This window comes from Myotis daubentonii, chromosome 17 (assembly GCF_963259705.1).
Source record: "Myotis daubentonii chromosome 17, mMyoDau2.1, whole genome shotgun sequence".
In the NCBI taxonomy this organism is placed as follows: Eukaryota; Metazoa; Chordata; class Mammalia; order Chiroptera; family Vespertilionidae; genus Myotis; species Myotis daubentonii.
The window spans coordinates 26,917,696-26,933,790 of record NC_081856.1 but is presented as its reverse complement, the minus strand read 5'-3'; the positions used below and the strand labels follow the sequence as shown (position 1 = coordinate 26,933,790).

The following is a 16,095-nucleotide window of genomic DNA, read 5'->3' as shown; positions in this document are numbered from 1 at the left end:
GTTATATCAAAATTGTTTTCAGATTTTTCAAGAGAAACCCTAAGAACCTTGATGATCATTACCTGATCTGTGCAATTTTCTCCAACCTAAACAACTCCCCTTCACCAAGACAAATGACTCTTTATGTTTTGTTTGTTTCCGGAGATAATGTTTTTAAAAAGCAGAATACTTTGACAAATTTTTATGTCTATTGCTATTAACCATTGAATGTTTTTCTCTGATATAAAGGTTATATCTCATATAGTAATAAAAGAAAAATTATAAACTGCTTTCTACAAAAATTGCTAGAGAAAAAAATTAGTGTACTAAAGAAGGAACAAAAGAACATTAAGGCCCTAGCTGGTTTGGCTCTGCAGATTGAACTGTCCCCGGTTCGATCCTGGCCAAGGGCACATGCCTGGGTTACAGGATCGATCCCCAGTGGGGGACATGCAGGAGGCAGCTGATCAATGATTCTCTCTCATTATTGATGTTTCTATCTCTCCCTCTTCCTTCCTCTCTGAAATCAATTTAAAAAATTAAAAATTAAAAAATAAAGTAAGGTATATGTTTTTTAAAAAAGAGCATTAAGGAGCAAAGGGGTGTTTTTCTTAAAATCACAGTTTCAAACAGAGAATTTCCTAAGAATGAATTTCTACCACTAGATAACATTGTCCCCAAAAAGAGACAATTTTCCTGCTTAGTGTGGTATGTATCTTTGCAGAAAGTACCGATTACTAGTAGGTCTGTAAATCCTCTTCACTATTAATGGAATTATCTCTTAAAAGGTTATTTAGTGTGGTGGGAGATGGGCATGTGTTAATGTCTAACAAATAATGAGCAGAGCTCAGAATTAAGTGCTGCAAAATCATACTACAGCAAATCTGTCCAAATAACTAACACTAAAAAACTTATCTGTCCCTGTATCATGGCTCATACTCTAATAAGAATCACTCTTTAATTCTCTGGATCTGCCCTTTTCCTTCCATGTTATTTTAATTTTCATAAGAAGAATAAAAGTTTTTTATAATCATTAGGAAGGTTTTTCTCTAGAACTGTACTGACCTGTGCTTCTGAGCTTTCAGACATATGTGAACAAATAACATATGAATATCCACACACCCCTATTTTTACCTAAGCACAAGGTCTTCAGGAAATAGAATGAAATGGGATATCCTGGGCAGAAGTTCTTAAGGTAGAATTTGGAGGCTACTCTGAGGAAACAGACAGCAACAGGATACATATGTTATGAGTGTGTGCATGTATACTAGTATGTAAAAATATGTGGACACATATAATTTCAAACTTCTAACTGTCTTGAGGGATTTGCTCAAGCGGAATCATAGGCAAATGGATTGGGAAAGCATTTAAGAATCAGCAGTATATATGTTCATCGCAGCACAATTTACAATAGCTAAGCTTTGGAAACAACCTAAGTGCCCATCAGCAGATGAGTGGATTAAAAAACTGTGGTACATCTACACAGTGGAATACTACGCTGCTATAAAAAAGAAGGAACTTTTACCATTTGCAACAGCATGGAGAGCATTATGCTAAGCAAAATAAGCCAGTCGGAGAAAGATAAATATCACATGACTTCACTCACATGTGAGGTATAATGATCAACATAATTTGATGAACAAAAATAGATCCAGAGACAAATGGCAGGGGAGGTGGTGGGTTAGAGAGCAATCAAAGGACTTGTATGCATGCCTATTAGCATAACCAATGGACACAGACACTGGGGTGGTGGGGGCTTGCCTGGCGTGGGAATGGCTGGGAGGAGGGGGTCAATCAGGGAGAAAGGAGACTTATGTAAAACTTTAGACGATAAATAAATAAATAAATAAATAATTTTTAAAAAGAATCAGCAGTATGCCTTCCCACAGCGTCCTGGAACCAACCATACTGCTGGCACTAGCACTGAGCAATTTGAGCTGCCATCTGACCTCATTACCCCAAGTAAACAGCTTCCAACCTGTACACCGCAAGCGGGAGCAGTCAGGATGCTACTGGCCTCTCCACTCAGTTTTGCCTTTAAAAAATATTTTTATGCCTGGCTGGTTTTCACTCAATGGATAGAGCGTCGGCCTGTGGACCGAAGGGTCCCAGGTTTGATTCCCGTCAAGGGCACATGCCTGGGTTGCGGGCTCGGTCCAACGTGCAGGAGGCAGCCAATCAATGATTCCCTCTCATCATTGATGTTTGTATCTCTCTCTTCCTCTCCCTTCCTCTCTGAAATCAATAAAAAGATATTTTTAAAAAATTAAATTAAAAAGATATTTAAAAAAATAAAATAAATATTTTTATGTTGCATCTGAGTTCAGATGCAACATATAAATGAGCATATCCCTCTTCTAGCAAATATAAGCTTGGCAGAACTCTGTTCATTTTGATTCTACTAATATCACTGAGTTCTCACTATCTGCAGAATCTTGGCCTATGTTTTGAGAAAGAGAAAAATATGCTCCTCCCTCTCTACAGACATACAGTATATTGGGAAAGACAAACATATTGACATTCTCATCACATCTTATTACCAAATTATCGGCATGACTCATATCAATAATGGAGGATATCTATCATCATAACTACATTCTTTAAATCAGTAGGGCAGTACGAAATCAGGGATGAAATGTCAATATGGAGAAAGATCTAATGAAAGAGTAAACGAGGTGAAATTTAAAGCAGACTTGATATAATGTCTATGAAAATAGAGAAGTAGACAGGGAGAATATGGGCTAACATGCATCGAGATGTCCAGGCCCCAGTGATAAAACCCTCCAAAAATCCTTCATCTAAGCCTAACATCTAATACAAAAATTAAACCAAAATAGTTCATAAACTTAAATGTACAACTATATGTAAAACTATAAAACTTATGAAAAAAAATGATAGAATATCTTTGTGACCTAAGGCTGGGCAGAGTTTTAGACATCAAAAGGAAAATCCATAACGGAAAAATTGGATTAATGAAAAATAAAAAATTTTGCTCTTCCAATGACCTTATCTAAGAGGATGGAAAGACAAGATACAGACTTCAAGATAATATTGACAAACCCCATAGCTGACAAAGAACTTATAACCAGAATATATAAAGACCTCTCAAAACTCAAGAGTTAAAAAACAAACAACAACCTAACTAAGAATATGGGCAAAAGACATGAACAGACATTTCCTTTAAGAGCATACAGAGATGGCAAATAAACACAGGAAAGAATAATTAACATCATTAGCCACTAGAAAAACACAAAACAACAGTGAAATATCAATATGTTCCTATCCTATCAGAATGGCAAAAATGAAAAATAGTGACAAAGCAAATGCTGGAACTAGGAAACCAAAAATGTCGTGTGACTCACTTTATTGCCTGTAAACATGTCTTAGAGATAAATCCACACATCTCCTCTGTTTAGTCCCTATTTAGCAAAGCTCTGTGGGTGGGCCCCACAGCAACTAAAAGTTTAGAGTCACCAGACACGCCTCCCACCCCAGGGGACATAGGTGGACTGTGAAGCTTTTGTGTAACTCTTGTCTGCTCTCTTGAGTCAGGCCAGAGTGATCATCTGATAACCCAGACACACTGGCACATGAATATTTTTACCTATACGTCATCAGTAAAAGTTGCTAGAGGTTGTGCAAAAATAGTTGAGAAAACTAAGACCAAACGGCATGAATCAAACATTACTGGAAAGCAATGATGAAATCATTTAGTATTACCAATTTCACACACATCTTCCAATTCTACAACAAATCTGCTCTTTCCACATCTGCAAGTTGAATTTAGCCCCATTTATTTAAGACTTTCATCTGTGACCTTTTGCCCAGGAGGTCACATGTTGGCATGGGCATATTTTTTTGAAGTTGAAGAGTGAGCTTTATTCACATCAGCACCTTCCAAGGAGGATATGCACTTAATTTTTAGACACTTCTGTTGCTGGCTTGAAAAATGAGCATATGGCCCTAACTGGTTTGGCTCAGTGGATAGAGCATCGGCCTGCGGATTGAAGGGTCCCAGGTTCGATTCTGGTCAAGGGCATGTACCTTGGTTGCTGGCACATCCCCAGTAGGGGGCGTGCAGGAGGCAGCTGATCGATGTTTCTCTCTCATCGATGTTTTTAACTCTCTACCCTCTCCCTTCCTCTCTGTAAAAAAATCAATAAAATATATTTTTTAAAAAAAGAAAGAAAAATTAGCATATGATCAGCAAATAAAAGCCAGGTCCTACTCCTTCCTTTTTTCTTTTTATCTTTAAAAAACAAAAATAGCTGCAAGCTGACTATTTTTAACAACTTAATAGTGTCATTAAAGTCTATAAACTTCCTCTTTCCCTGAGCTGCAGCTTTAGAAAAGAGAGCCAGGCATCTTACATCATTTACTGGCTCCTGGAGGAGTCCAGGCTTTGGGGGCCAATCATTGTCCCTTGTGCATTCTTTACAACACTTGAGACAGGCAAGGTGAAGATGTGCAGGGTGTGAGGGACAGGAAGCAAAGGAAAGCCTCCCAGGAACCATGCCCATTAGTCTGGGCCAAACTGGGATCTAAGAGAAGTCTTCCTCCCTCTCTCTGTCTCTTTCTCTCCCATCCCTCACCTTATCCACTTCCCCAACCTCCCCAGGCATCACCGAGGCACCTCATTCTCTCATTCTGGCCTGGTTTTTCCCATTAGGAAAAAAAATAAAGTTCAAAATTATTTGCACTTAGATGTAAAAGAATTAATAGTTTGTTCCTCACAAAATCTACGGAGAATGCTAACGTTAGATCCAAAGGAATGAACTCCCAGCAGTGTAATTTGAGACATTTGAGCAGGTGAGAGGCCTGGTGTTTAGGGCTGTTTCTGGCCCCTTCTCAGAAGCCATACTCAAGCCTGGTCCAAGTCCCAGCCCCATCTGGCACTGGCTTCTACTATGGATCACTGAGAAGCTGCGGCATTCCTGGTGTCCCCCTTCACCTCAGAGCCTCCTCTTTGTCCATACAGCCTTGGCCAAAGGCCAGGTTATAGCTCTCCTTGGCACAGCCATCAGAAATTGGCTGGTTGCTAGATATATGAAATCACAAAGAGGAGGAAATCAGGGCAGCAAATGGCTCCCTACATTTTCCAATTCTGTCTCACTGAGTCAAGGTTCAGAGCTCACAGCCCTCCACCTCACACCCAGATGCAATAACCATCCTGAGGAGCCCAAGAGCAAGATGGGCTCTTCTTCCCTAATACTTTTTTAAAAATATTTTATTAGTTTCTTAAATAATTCTTTATTGTTGAAAGTATTACATATGTCCCATGTCCCTTTTCCCCCCCATTGACCCCCCCCAAGCCCTCACTGCCCCATTGTCTGTGTCCATGGGCCATGCATATATGCATACAAGGTCCTTGGTTGATTACCTCCCACCTACCCACCCTCCCCCACCTTCCCTCCAAGATTCCACACTGTTCCATTCTTCCATGTCCCTGGATCCACTCCATTCACGAGTTCATTTTGTTACTTAGATTCCACATATGAGCGAGATCATATGATCCTTGTCTTTGTCTGACTAATACTTTCCCTAATACTTTTTACTTTTTTAAAATATACTTAAAATATACTTTTATTAAATCATTGATCAGCTGCCTCCTGCATGCCCCACACTAGGGATCAAGCCCAAAACCCAGGCATGTGTCCTGACCAGGAATCGAACTGTGACCTCCTGGTTCATAGGTCTCCAGAGGTCGACACTCAACCTCTGAGCCACACAGGCTGGGCTCCCTTATACTTTCTAGAAGCAAGACTGGAGGCAGTGATAGGGTAGGAGACGGTGACATCTGGTGGAAATTCAAGCACTGGAAGATTTCAAACTGGTAAAAACTTGAAACTCAATTGTAACTAACTGAAATCTGATGACTTGAAAACATCTTTTTTCAACTGAAAAAGTTCAGTAAGTGCCTCCTTTCAGTGTACCCAGATACAAATGGTCTCCGGGAAAAACTGCTTTTACAATTCAGATCCAAGTTGGGTTTAATTCTCTGAGTTTGGTTTTATCACCTATAAAATCAAGACCATAATACATACCTGTCACATATAAATTTCGTTTGTTGTTGTTTTTAATCAGATACTTTGGATTTTTTTTTTTTTTTTAAAAGTCAATCTGCACCCAGGGATCCAGGCTTCCCATTCATCCTGAGCTGCTGTCTTGGGGGACCCCTGGACCCATGTGTTTGGTTGGCAGTCAGTTTATCCCACAACAGTTGTTAGCCTAGTTAATTTCAACCTACAGGCAGGGCCTCAGGCCTACTGTGCACATGGGAAGAGCCCAGACAATATTGATTGGCCAATTGATTAGTAGATAGAAATGCATTATTTCCCTGCTTTACTCCCACCATGTGGGTGAAACCTTAAAGACATTAATTTTCCTCATGACCTCTTTAAGCTAAAGTTATTGTTAAGATCTTTCTTTAGCCAAATGTCTCTTGTGCCTTGAAAGAATTTCATGTTATGAATCCTGAATGGCCCCTAAATGTGTACTTGCAAGGCAGTACCAAACTCCATCTTCCTCAAGAAAAACGCCCCTTTTAAAATGCCAAGCAAAGAGATTTAATTCAGTCAAGTCCAACTCAAAGAAATCAAGGACTGCCAACAAGTTCACGGGGCAGCCGGGCCAGAGAGGGAGAAAGCTTTAGAGTAACAGGGCCGGCACAGCCTCAGCGAGGCTCACACAAAGCCCGGTTTATTAGGGACCACTGGAAAAGCTACAAAGCCCATGCAGCCATCCTGAGCCCTGTCACAAATTGTCCAGTTTGGACAGAACAATGTCTTCCCTTGTCCTTGCCATTTTGTTTGTTTATTTTTGTGCCCCACCAGCATGAAATTGGTGGATCCGTCCTGGGGCTGATGGGAACAAATAGAGTGCAGGCTCTTCAAGAAAGCCCTGCCCACGTTCCCTTTTGCATCAGGCCGCTCTCAACACCCATTTTACAAACCCCAGTCCCAGGAGGCTCGCACATGGACTGTGGCAGGTTCTATCCCACAGTTTCTTTCTTTTTTTATATATATTTTATCATCTTTAAACTGTTCACTCCATTTACCAAAATACATGCAGCCCCCTTTTAAGTGGGCGTGACTCATATGGGAATATTCAATGGGTATACAATGAGCCTGTATTAATGTTTTAATATCAACACTAATAAAAGAGAAAAATGGTAATTGGCGTACGAGCTACCCTTTTCATTGGCTAATCAGGGCTATATGCAAATTAACTGCCAACTAAGATTGGCAGTTAACTGACAACTAAGATTGGCAGTTAACTGACAACTAAGATTGGCAGTTAACTGCCAACAAGATGGCGGTTAATTTGCATATGTAGGCACAATGCAGGGAGGCGAAAGGGAAAGCAGGAAGAAGCCCCCTGCCACTGACAGTGATCAGAAACCCAGGGGGGAGCTAAGAGCTGGGGGGCAGGGCAAAGGCGGCCCTGGCCATGATCGGAGAATCAGGCGCCTTTGCCGCCCTGGCCAGTGACAGCAGGAAGTAGGGGTGGAGCCAGCGATGGGAGCTGGACACGGTCGAAGCTGGCAGTCCCAGGAGCTAGGGGTGCCTTGCCTGGGCCTAAAGCGAAGCCCACAATCGTGGGGCCGCTGCAGCTGCGGGTCCCCGCTGCCCGGGCCGGACGCCTCAGCCAGAGGCGTCAGACCTGGGCAAGGGGCCGATCCTGCGATTGGAGGATGATGGGGGTCAACGCCTGAGGGCTCCCAGTATGTGAGAGGGGGCAGGCTGGGCTGAGGGACACTCCCCCCACACACACACACACCCAGTGCACGAATTTCGTGCACCGGGCCCCTAGTTCATTTATGAAACACTATTTTGGCTTCACAGTTTCTTATCTATTGGAATTTAAGAAGAGATAAGATACAGTGTTTAAAATAATGGGTTATGAAAAGTCTTTTTGTTATGGTCCAGCCAGCAAGGCTCAGTGGTTGAGCATCGACCTATGAACCAGGAGGACACGGTTCAATTCCCGGTCAGGGAGCATACCCAGATTGTGGGCTCAATACCCAGTGTGGGGCCTGCATGAGGTAGCCGATCAATGATGCTCTCTCATCATTGATGTTTCTATCTCTCTCTCCCTTCACCTCTGAAATCAATAAAAAATATATTTTTAAAACTTTTTGTTATGGAAAATGTCAAATATACATAAAAGTGAAGAAAAATAGCATAATAAAACCTTCTGTATCCATTACCCAGCTTTAATAATTATCAACTCCAGATCATGTTCTTTCTAAGTTCGTTCATATAACAAAAATTGAGTACACACTTTGTCACAATACTGCTTCCGGCTTTTGAGAGACAGTTCTGAATAAGGCAAAGTTTTGATACTCACAGGGCTTAGAGCAGCCGTGGGCAAAGTACGGCCCGCGGGCCGGATCCGGCCAGTTTGAAATGAATAAAACTATTGAAAAAAAAAAAGACCTTTCCCTTTTATGTAATGATGTTTACTTTGAATTTATATTAGTTCACACAAACACTCCATCCATACTTTTGTTCCGGCCCTCTGGTCCAGTTTAAGAACCCATTGTGGCCCTCGAGTCAAAAAGTTTGCCCACCCCTGGCTTAGAGTCTAATGAGGAATCAGACACTACAATACAGTGTAGGAAGTGTTAGGCTAAGAAAAAACACTCAGGCAGCTAAGCCAGCTTGGGAAAGGCTGCCAAAGGAAATGGCAGCCCAGCCAAGGCTTGAGGGCTAAGTGGGAGATTGCCCTGGGAGAGAAGAGGAGGAGCAGGTTGGGAAAGGGGTATGCTTTGGGAAGAGGGAGCAGTTTTACACAACGTGCCTAGAATGAGAATGAACAAGAGGATTTCAGGAACTGAATGAACCTTCATATGATTGGAGCTTTGAGTCCAAAGGAATAGTGAGAGATGTGGGTAAGTAAATAGAGTGCAGATCAACAAATCAAGAAAAGGTCTTTATGCCATACTAAGTCCTGTAGAGAAATAAGGAGCCAATTCACAGAGGGAGAAAAGTAACATGATCACATTTGCCTTTTGGAAAGATCACTCCATCTGCAGAATGGGGAAATGTTACAGTGGACATAGGCGCTGTGTAGGCTCACGGCAGGAAGTGTTTAAAGAGGCTGCTGTGATTTAATTAAGAGAGCTGGGGAAGTCACCATGAGGGTGTTGTTAAATGCATGCTTGAGGAGACAGGCTGTGTCTGGAGCTCTCTCTGGGGGTTAGCCTCTGCTGTAATAATCCCCTTCCTGAACTCTGGAGATACAGAATGTTACAGAAGAAAGAACACAGATTTGAAGGTCCTCAAACATACAAAAATAGAACTACCATATGACCCAGCAATCTACATCTGGGTATTTTGCCAAAGAAAAAGAAAACCCTAATTTAAAAAGATATATGCACCACTGTACTCACTGCAGCATTATTTACAATAGCCAAGATATGGAAGCAACATAGGTGGCCATTGATAGATGAATGGATAAAGAAGATGTAATATATATAAATTCTATATCTATATTCCATTATATATCCCATCTATATAATGGAATATTACTCAGCAATAAAAAATAATGAAGTCTTGTCATTTGCAACAATATAGATGGACCTAGAGAGACAGAGAAACACAAACACTGTATATTTCACTCATATATGGAATCTAATAAATAATACAAATGAATAAACAAAACAACACAGAAAGATACTAATAAATACAGAAGAGAAATTGATGGTTGCCAGAGAAGAAGGGGTGGAGGAATGAGTGGAAAATGTAAAGGGGAAGCCATAGCTGGTTTGGCTCAGTGGATAGAGCATTGGCCTGTGGACTGAAGGGTCCCAGGTTCAATTCCAGTCAAGGGCACAAGCCTGGGTTGCAGGCTTGATCCCCAGTAGGGCGCATGCAGGAGGCAGTTGATCAATGATTATCTCTCATCATTGATGTTTCTATCTCTCTCTCTCCCTTTCTCTTCCTCTCTGAAATCAATTATATATATTTAAAAAGAGAATATGTGAAGGGAAATAAGAGGTACAAACTTTCGGTTATAAAAAATAAGCTATGGGGATGTAAAGTACAGCATAGGGATATAGTCAATAATACTGTAATAACTTTGCAAAGGTCACACCTTGAAGGGTTTTGAGTATCATATTAAATAACATAAATTTACCATTTTAACTATTTTTAAGTGCATAATTCAGTGGCATTAAATACAGTCATAAGATTATATAACCATCACCACCATCTATTTCTACAACCTTTTCATTAATTCAAACATTCTGCATCTATTAAAAAATAACTCCCCATTGTCCTCTCCTCCCAGCCTTCTACCTGTATGAATTTGCCTAATTTTGGTACCTTATATAAATAGAATCACAATATTTTTTTTTTCTGATTTAAAAAAAATATTTTTGTTGTTGTTAATCCTTACCTGAGGATATTTGTCCCAGTGATTTTGAGAAAGAGAGAGAGAGAGAAAGAGGGAGAAACATGGATCAGCACCAGGGATCGAGCCCTAGGCATATGCCCTGATTGGCAATCGAACTGGAGACCTTGGCCAGGGCCAATATTTGTTCTTTTGTGCCTGGCTTTTTTCACTTAGTATAATGCTTTCAAGGTTCGTTCATGTGGTAGCATGCTTCAGAATTCCATTCCTTTTTATGGCTGATGATATTTGAGTTTATTAATTCATTTGTCAAAAAAAATATTTATTGAGCATTTTGTTTAGAATCAAGCACTGTTCTAGGCATTATTGATATAGCAATGAACAAAATTATACAAATAAACAAGTGAATATATTGTATGTCAGATGGCAATAAGTGGAAAACCAATATTGTAGTGATAGCTGCATAGAAAAGGAGATCTTAGAGGTAGGGTGGGACCATTCACATAATGCCTTGAGGGCTAGTGTAAGAACTTTGGATTTTACTCTGAAATAAGAAGCCAATAGAAAGTTTGAAGTTGTAGAGTGCCATCATCTGACCTACGTTTTGAAGGCTACGTCTGGCTTCAGTATTGAGACTGTACTACAAGGGAGAATGAGGCAAAGGAGAAGAAGTACCAGTTATGAGGCTATCCTAATAGTCCAGGTAAAAGATGATAAAACCTATAATAGAGTGTATTAGTCAAGGTTCTCCAGAGAACCAGAACAAATAGAATATACTGGAGGCTGGCAAGTCTGAAATCTGTAGGGCAAGTGAGGAGGTTGAACAATCAGTTGGGGTTTCCATGTTTCAGTCTTGTCACCAAATACCTTTTGAGGGAGAATCTATCCCATGCCTCTTCCTGGCTTTTGGTGTTGCTGGCAATCTTTGACATCCCTTCCCCTGTAGATGCACCACTGTGACCTCTGCCTCCACCTTCACATGTACATGTCTGTGTTTAAATTTCCCCCTTTTTTTAAGGACACCAGTCATGCTAGATTAGAGGCCCACTGTACTCCATTAAGGATGCTTCCTTTAAGAAATGGTACTATTTAGGAGTAAATGAAAACTTTCAATGTGCCTTTCAAGGGATGAGACTTTGTTTGTATTGACTTGGGGCATTGTGATTTTTCTGCTCTGCATGGTTCAATAGCCAACATGATTAATCAGGGAAGCGAACATTCCATCAGAATAAAGTATTCCCTAAGTCATTTGATCCCTAAGGACCAGTGCTTTCAGGGACACAGATTCCAAGATGATTCCTTTTTTTTCCCTTTTTTTATTTTTGTAGCTAATATCTTTGAAATCCTCAGACTGTCATCTAGAATCGAGAGGCCTAAAAGAAAGGAAAGATCAGCATCTAGGTCAGATGAAGGTCTTTCCTCAGATAAATTTGCTCAGGTAGGACTTTGTGGCTGTGTTAATACGGGGTAGCTCTGCCCTTGCTAGAAGGGTCAAAGGAAGTAAATGGATTGTCAGATCCCCACTAATTAGAGCCAGAATAGGGGAGAGGCTGCTGATCTGGAGGGGAAAGATCAATCTAGGGAAGGGTGAAAGGAGAATGTCTCCTGAAGAGCAAAGGAGCCCGCGCTTTGGGTTTCTGGGACTGAGTCTGGGATTGTCATTCTGCCGGGACATTTCCTCCATCTCCCTCACTAGTGTCTCTGTCTTGAAGCACAGGACCGAAACAAAATGCCTAATGAAGCATGGGAACAAGGGGGGAGGGGGGAGTGTTTGCAAATGTCTTAGAAAGAAGGGCTGGGGCAAGAGGAGAAGAGAGGAGTCAGAATACAGCTTCACACATTTTCACAAAACCATTTGGAAACAGAGATGGAGACGCAAATTCAGGGACCCGCCAAAGGCCCAGGAAGGTTTCGTGGAGGCGGGCGTGTGTCAAAGAAGTGTACCTGCTGCTCACTTTCAGCGTTTTCTGCTTTGTCCAAGCCCTTGTGTGATGGCCGGTCGGGAAGGTCATGGGGAGGCTCAGTCAATCTCTGAGTCGCCGGGAAATGAGCTGATCCTCTCTTAACTTCCTTGGCTTAGAGTCGCCCGTTGCCCACCTCACTGAGGTTAGTGAGGCCGCGTGGCACAGCGCTCGAGCGAGGCGCTTACAGCTACTGCCGCTGGCCTGCCACCCTCACATCAGCCACCCCAAATCCCGCAGGTGCTCACCAGGTTAGCCGCGACCCGCCCAGGTCCAGCGGCCCCAAAGCAGCCGAGCTCGTTTGGGGTCAGCTGACCCCCACCCCAAACCCCAGACGAAGGGGCGAATCCCTTGTCCTCCTGAGATGAACGCTGGGCACCAAGGCAGGCTCTGAGACGTTTTCGGAATCGCTCTTGTCCCGCCTCCGGAGCTCCCAGCAACAACCGCTAAAACAAAGGTGCCATGCCAGAAAGCGGGGGAGGGGACGAGAAGAAGGAAAATACTAGGAGAACGATCTCATTCTCCAGAAAAAAGTAATGAGGGGAAATCAAACAGTATGGACTTACTCGGAAATGCAAACCGAGCTCCAATCTCTCCCAGGGCGCATACAAACGAACTAAAGACAAATCAGCCAACGCGCTAGGCAGCTTCCCAGAAAGGGCCTCATGAACGAGAATGGGTTGCTAGGTTTCCTCCCTCCCTCTTGACAATCGCTTCCCACAAAACTTCCACCAAGGAAAGAAAACATGGGGGACTTGGCGACTGCAGAGCGGTGGAACCGCGCCAAGACGTCTTCAGGACCCTGGAGAGCGGTCGCTGTGCCCTGGAGACCGCGCCACGCCACGCCACGCCACGCGCGCCTCTACCCTCGCGCGAGCCCAGCCTTCCTGTCACTTTTATTCCCTGCTTCCCTCCTCCACCTCCATTTTTCTTGGCAAGGGCCACTCCAGCTTTTCACAATCAGATTAAAGTGCCTTTTTGTTTTGCTTGAGGAGGCTGTTTGGATTGGCTGAGCTAGATTCCGGTTTGAAACTTCACTAAATGTTAGTGGACCAAGAAGTCCTGAGAGCTTTTCAAAAATGAGAGCTTAGATAAGGCAGGTGACCTTAAAAAACCGCCGAGTTCAATCCCTTTGCTTTATAAATGAACCAGATAGTCTCAAAGAGTAAAGAGACTTTCCCAAGGTGAGCCTTGGTCAAGTTGGTTGCAAGTCTGAGCCCAGGACCCTGGACTCCTAACTTCTAAATTAACGCTCCCCTCTACTTTCCAAGGGGAAAAAAAGTAAGGATCTTATCTTCACCCTGGCCGCTTAGGTCTCCTGAGCAACAAGTGGAAGGTGGGAAGGCCTGTGTTCCAGAGAATAAGATGGACACACGAAGTGTGTGAAGAGTACCTGCAGCGTGTACACCTAAGGGCCCCAACACAGGTCTGGTCTGCCATCCCAACGACCCCACCCAGCACAACCAAAGTCAGTTCAGCCAGGCCCTTTCTCCCTCCAGCACGAGATGGGTCTGGAATCCCAGACACCTCTCCCAATGGAAACTGGTAACCAGTTCCACCTCTGTACCTCTGGAGGGTAAAGGACAGAGAAAGAGAGGGGATGAGAGATAGAAGAGCAAGAGTTGCAAAAGTGAACTAGGAGATTTTCACCCAAATTCTAAAGAATCAAGAGATGTGCACAGAGACCCTTCTATACACAGCGTTTCACATTTACCGAACCTTCTGAGAATGTTAATGATGCAGTAGATCTGGTAGAGTCCACGATTCTGCATTTTTAATGATTCTGCATTTTTAACAAGTCCTTGTTAGCGAAGCTGCTGCTCCCAGGACCACACTTTGAATAGTGCAGAGTTAGAAAGAGGGGAGGTGGGAGAGAAGGAAGTGAAGAAAGACGGAAGAAAGTGGGGAAAGGAAAGTAAGGGGAAAGACCTTTCCTTTTGCTCTCGACCACCTTCTCTAGCATCCCCAAAGTAATCCTATATAATAAAGAGCTAATATAGTAATTAGACCGAACAGCCGAGCGACCTACCAGACGTCCTTCCAGACGAAGCTGGGGTTGCGAGGGCCAAGCCCCTTGCACGAATTTCGTGCATCGGGCCTCTAGTGCTGTAATAAATGGCACCCAGTGCACGTTTTCTCCAGTCTGTATTTGGCTGGGCCCATCAGTAACGGTGCGCTGGGTTTGTTTCCTTCCCCCACCTCTCGCCCTTCCCTTCTCCGGCCCTGCACAGATCCCAGATTCATCCGCTGTCCCGAAGCTGCTCAACCTCCTTTCTAGCACGCTCTCCAACCTCGTGCGGCTCTTCTCTCACCTGCTCCGGAGACCCCCTCCTGAGGCTCTCCAGCGGCGCCCGGGCTTCTCTCTCCTGCTTCCCTCCCTGCCAGCCGCTGGACACGCGCGCGGGCGCGAAGAGCGGCGCGGCCGCCTCTCACTTCTGCTCGGGGCGGCTCTGACACTGCCTGGCCGACCCTCAGGGGGACGCTCGCCCCGGGAAGAGGATGCCAGCGCTGGGCAGCGCTTGTCCATGCCCGTAAGTACCGTTGACTCCACCGTGCCCAACCCTGGCCTCCTCCCCAGCTCCTTCCTAACCCCCACTGAGCCACTCCACGCGGGTCCAACAGGGGCTCCGGCCAGGCCAGCAAGCAGAGACAGGCTGAGCACATTCCAGGAAAAGTCGCCGGTGACTCGCCTGACACCCCTCCCTTCAGGAAACCCTCGGAGCTACTTTTTTCCTGGGCCATTTACTTCCAGGGTCCTTGGAAGCGGGAGGCAGCCCTGATCCTTCCTGAGGCTGCTTCTCAAACTCTGGTTCTCGGCGCGCCGCTTTCCTCCCCCTCCTCCCGGCCTCCCTCAAAGGGGCCTCCGCCCCCTTCTTGCAAGCCCACTCCCCTGCCCTCCGGCTGCTGCGGGCTGGAGAGGCCGGGGAGGAAATGACGTGATGTTATTTTTGTGTCAGGTCAGCTTCCAGCTTCAGTTTAGCCCTTGGAGCTCGGGCGCACGGCCCCGGCAGCCCAACTGCATCTCGCTCCCGAGGGCGACCTGGGGACTATAGGGACGCTCGGCGATCGGTGCCCGGAGAGCTGGCCACAAGGTTCCTCCTCCGCTCTCGGGCCCCCACCCCTCTTTTATCCCGGATTCTCGAGTCCCCTGGGAACGGAGGGAGGCTGCGGAGGGTCTTGGCAGGATCCGGAGTCGGGAGATAGCTCTTGCTGCCGTGGTCCACCCCCCCACCCCCAATAGGTGGAGCCTCTGGCTCCCGCTAGCCGAGAGTGGGCGAGGAGCCCCCTTCCCAGAACGGGTGGGATAGCTAGAGACGGAGGTTGCACCGAGGTGGAGAGCTCCAAGGAGCACCCTGGGAAAGGGAGAAGGTAGGAGGCTGCCCTCCAGAGGCGGGGCAATCCACGGCAAGATTTTCCAGGGACTGAGCAATCCCTCCTTGTGCGGCGCATCCCCGACACACGCACCTCTCTCTGCCCTCTTCCTTCACAAGGTTGGAGCACGCATTCCCGCACGCTGGGGTCTCGCTGGGCCTCTGCGCGACGAAGCGTAGGGATCACAGAGGGGGGCTCTGCTAATACCCTCGGCGCTCGCCTTGCTTCGCACCCACACTCTCATCACTCCCCAATACCGGGCTAAAGGACGGAGGCTACGGTCCTGGCATGGATTGGGTCCCGCGTGGGGCCTGGGGCGACCCCCCGCCAGCCCACCGCAGCGGAGCGAGCGGCCGCCAGAGGGAGGTGGTGAGACCTGGGATTACCCGCTGGGGAAGGAGGCAGAGCCGAGAGAGGGAGAGGGAGG

General features: G+C 45.0%; 1 protein-coding gene across 2 annotated transcripts in view; it reads left to right on the top strand.

The window, feature by feature from the left end:
• RGS20 (regulator of G protein signaling 20) overlaps positions 1-16,095 on the top strand; it is a 45,590-nt gene that overhangs the window by 376 nt on the left and 29,119 nt on the right. Inside the window, exon 2 of one of the 2 annotated variants that reach the window (XM_059671771.1) lies at positions 14,528-14,827. In XM_059671771.1, the coding sequence (XP_059527754.1) occupies positions 14,528-14,827 (300 nt within the window). Of the gene's footprint in view, positions 1-14,527; positions 14,828-15,011; positions 15,666-16,095 lie in introns of those variants that run through there. The other variant, XM_059671773.1, reaches the window with a different exon arrangement.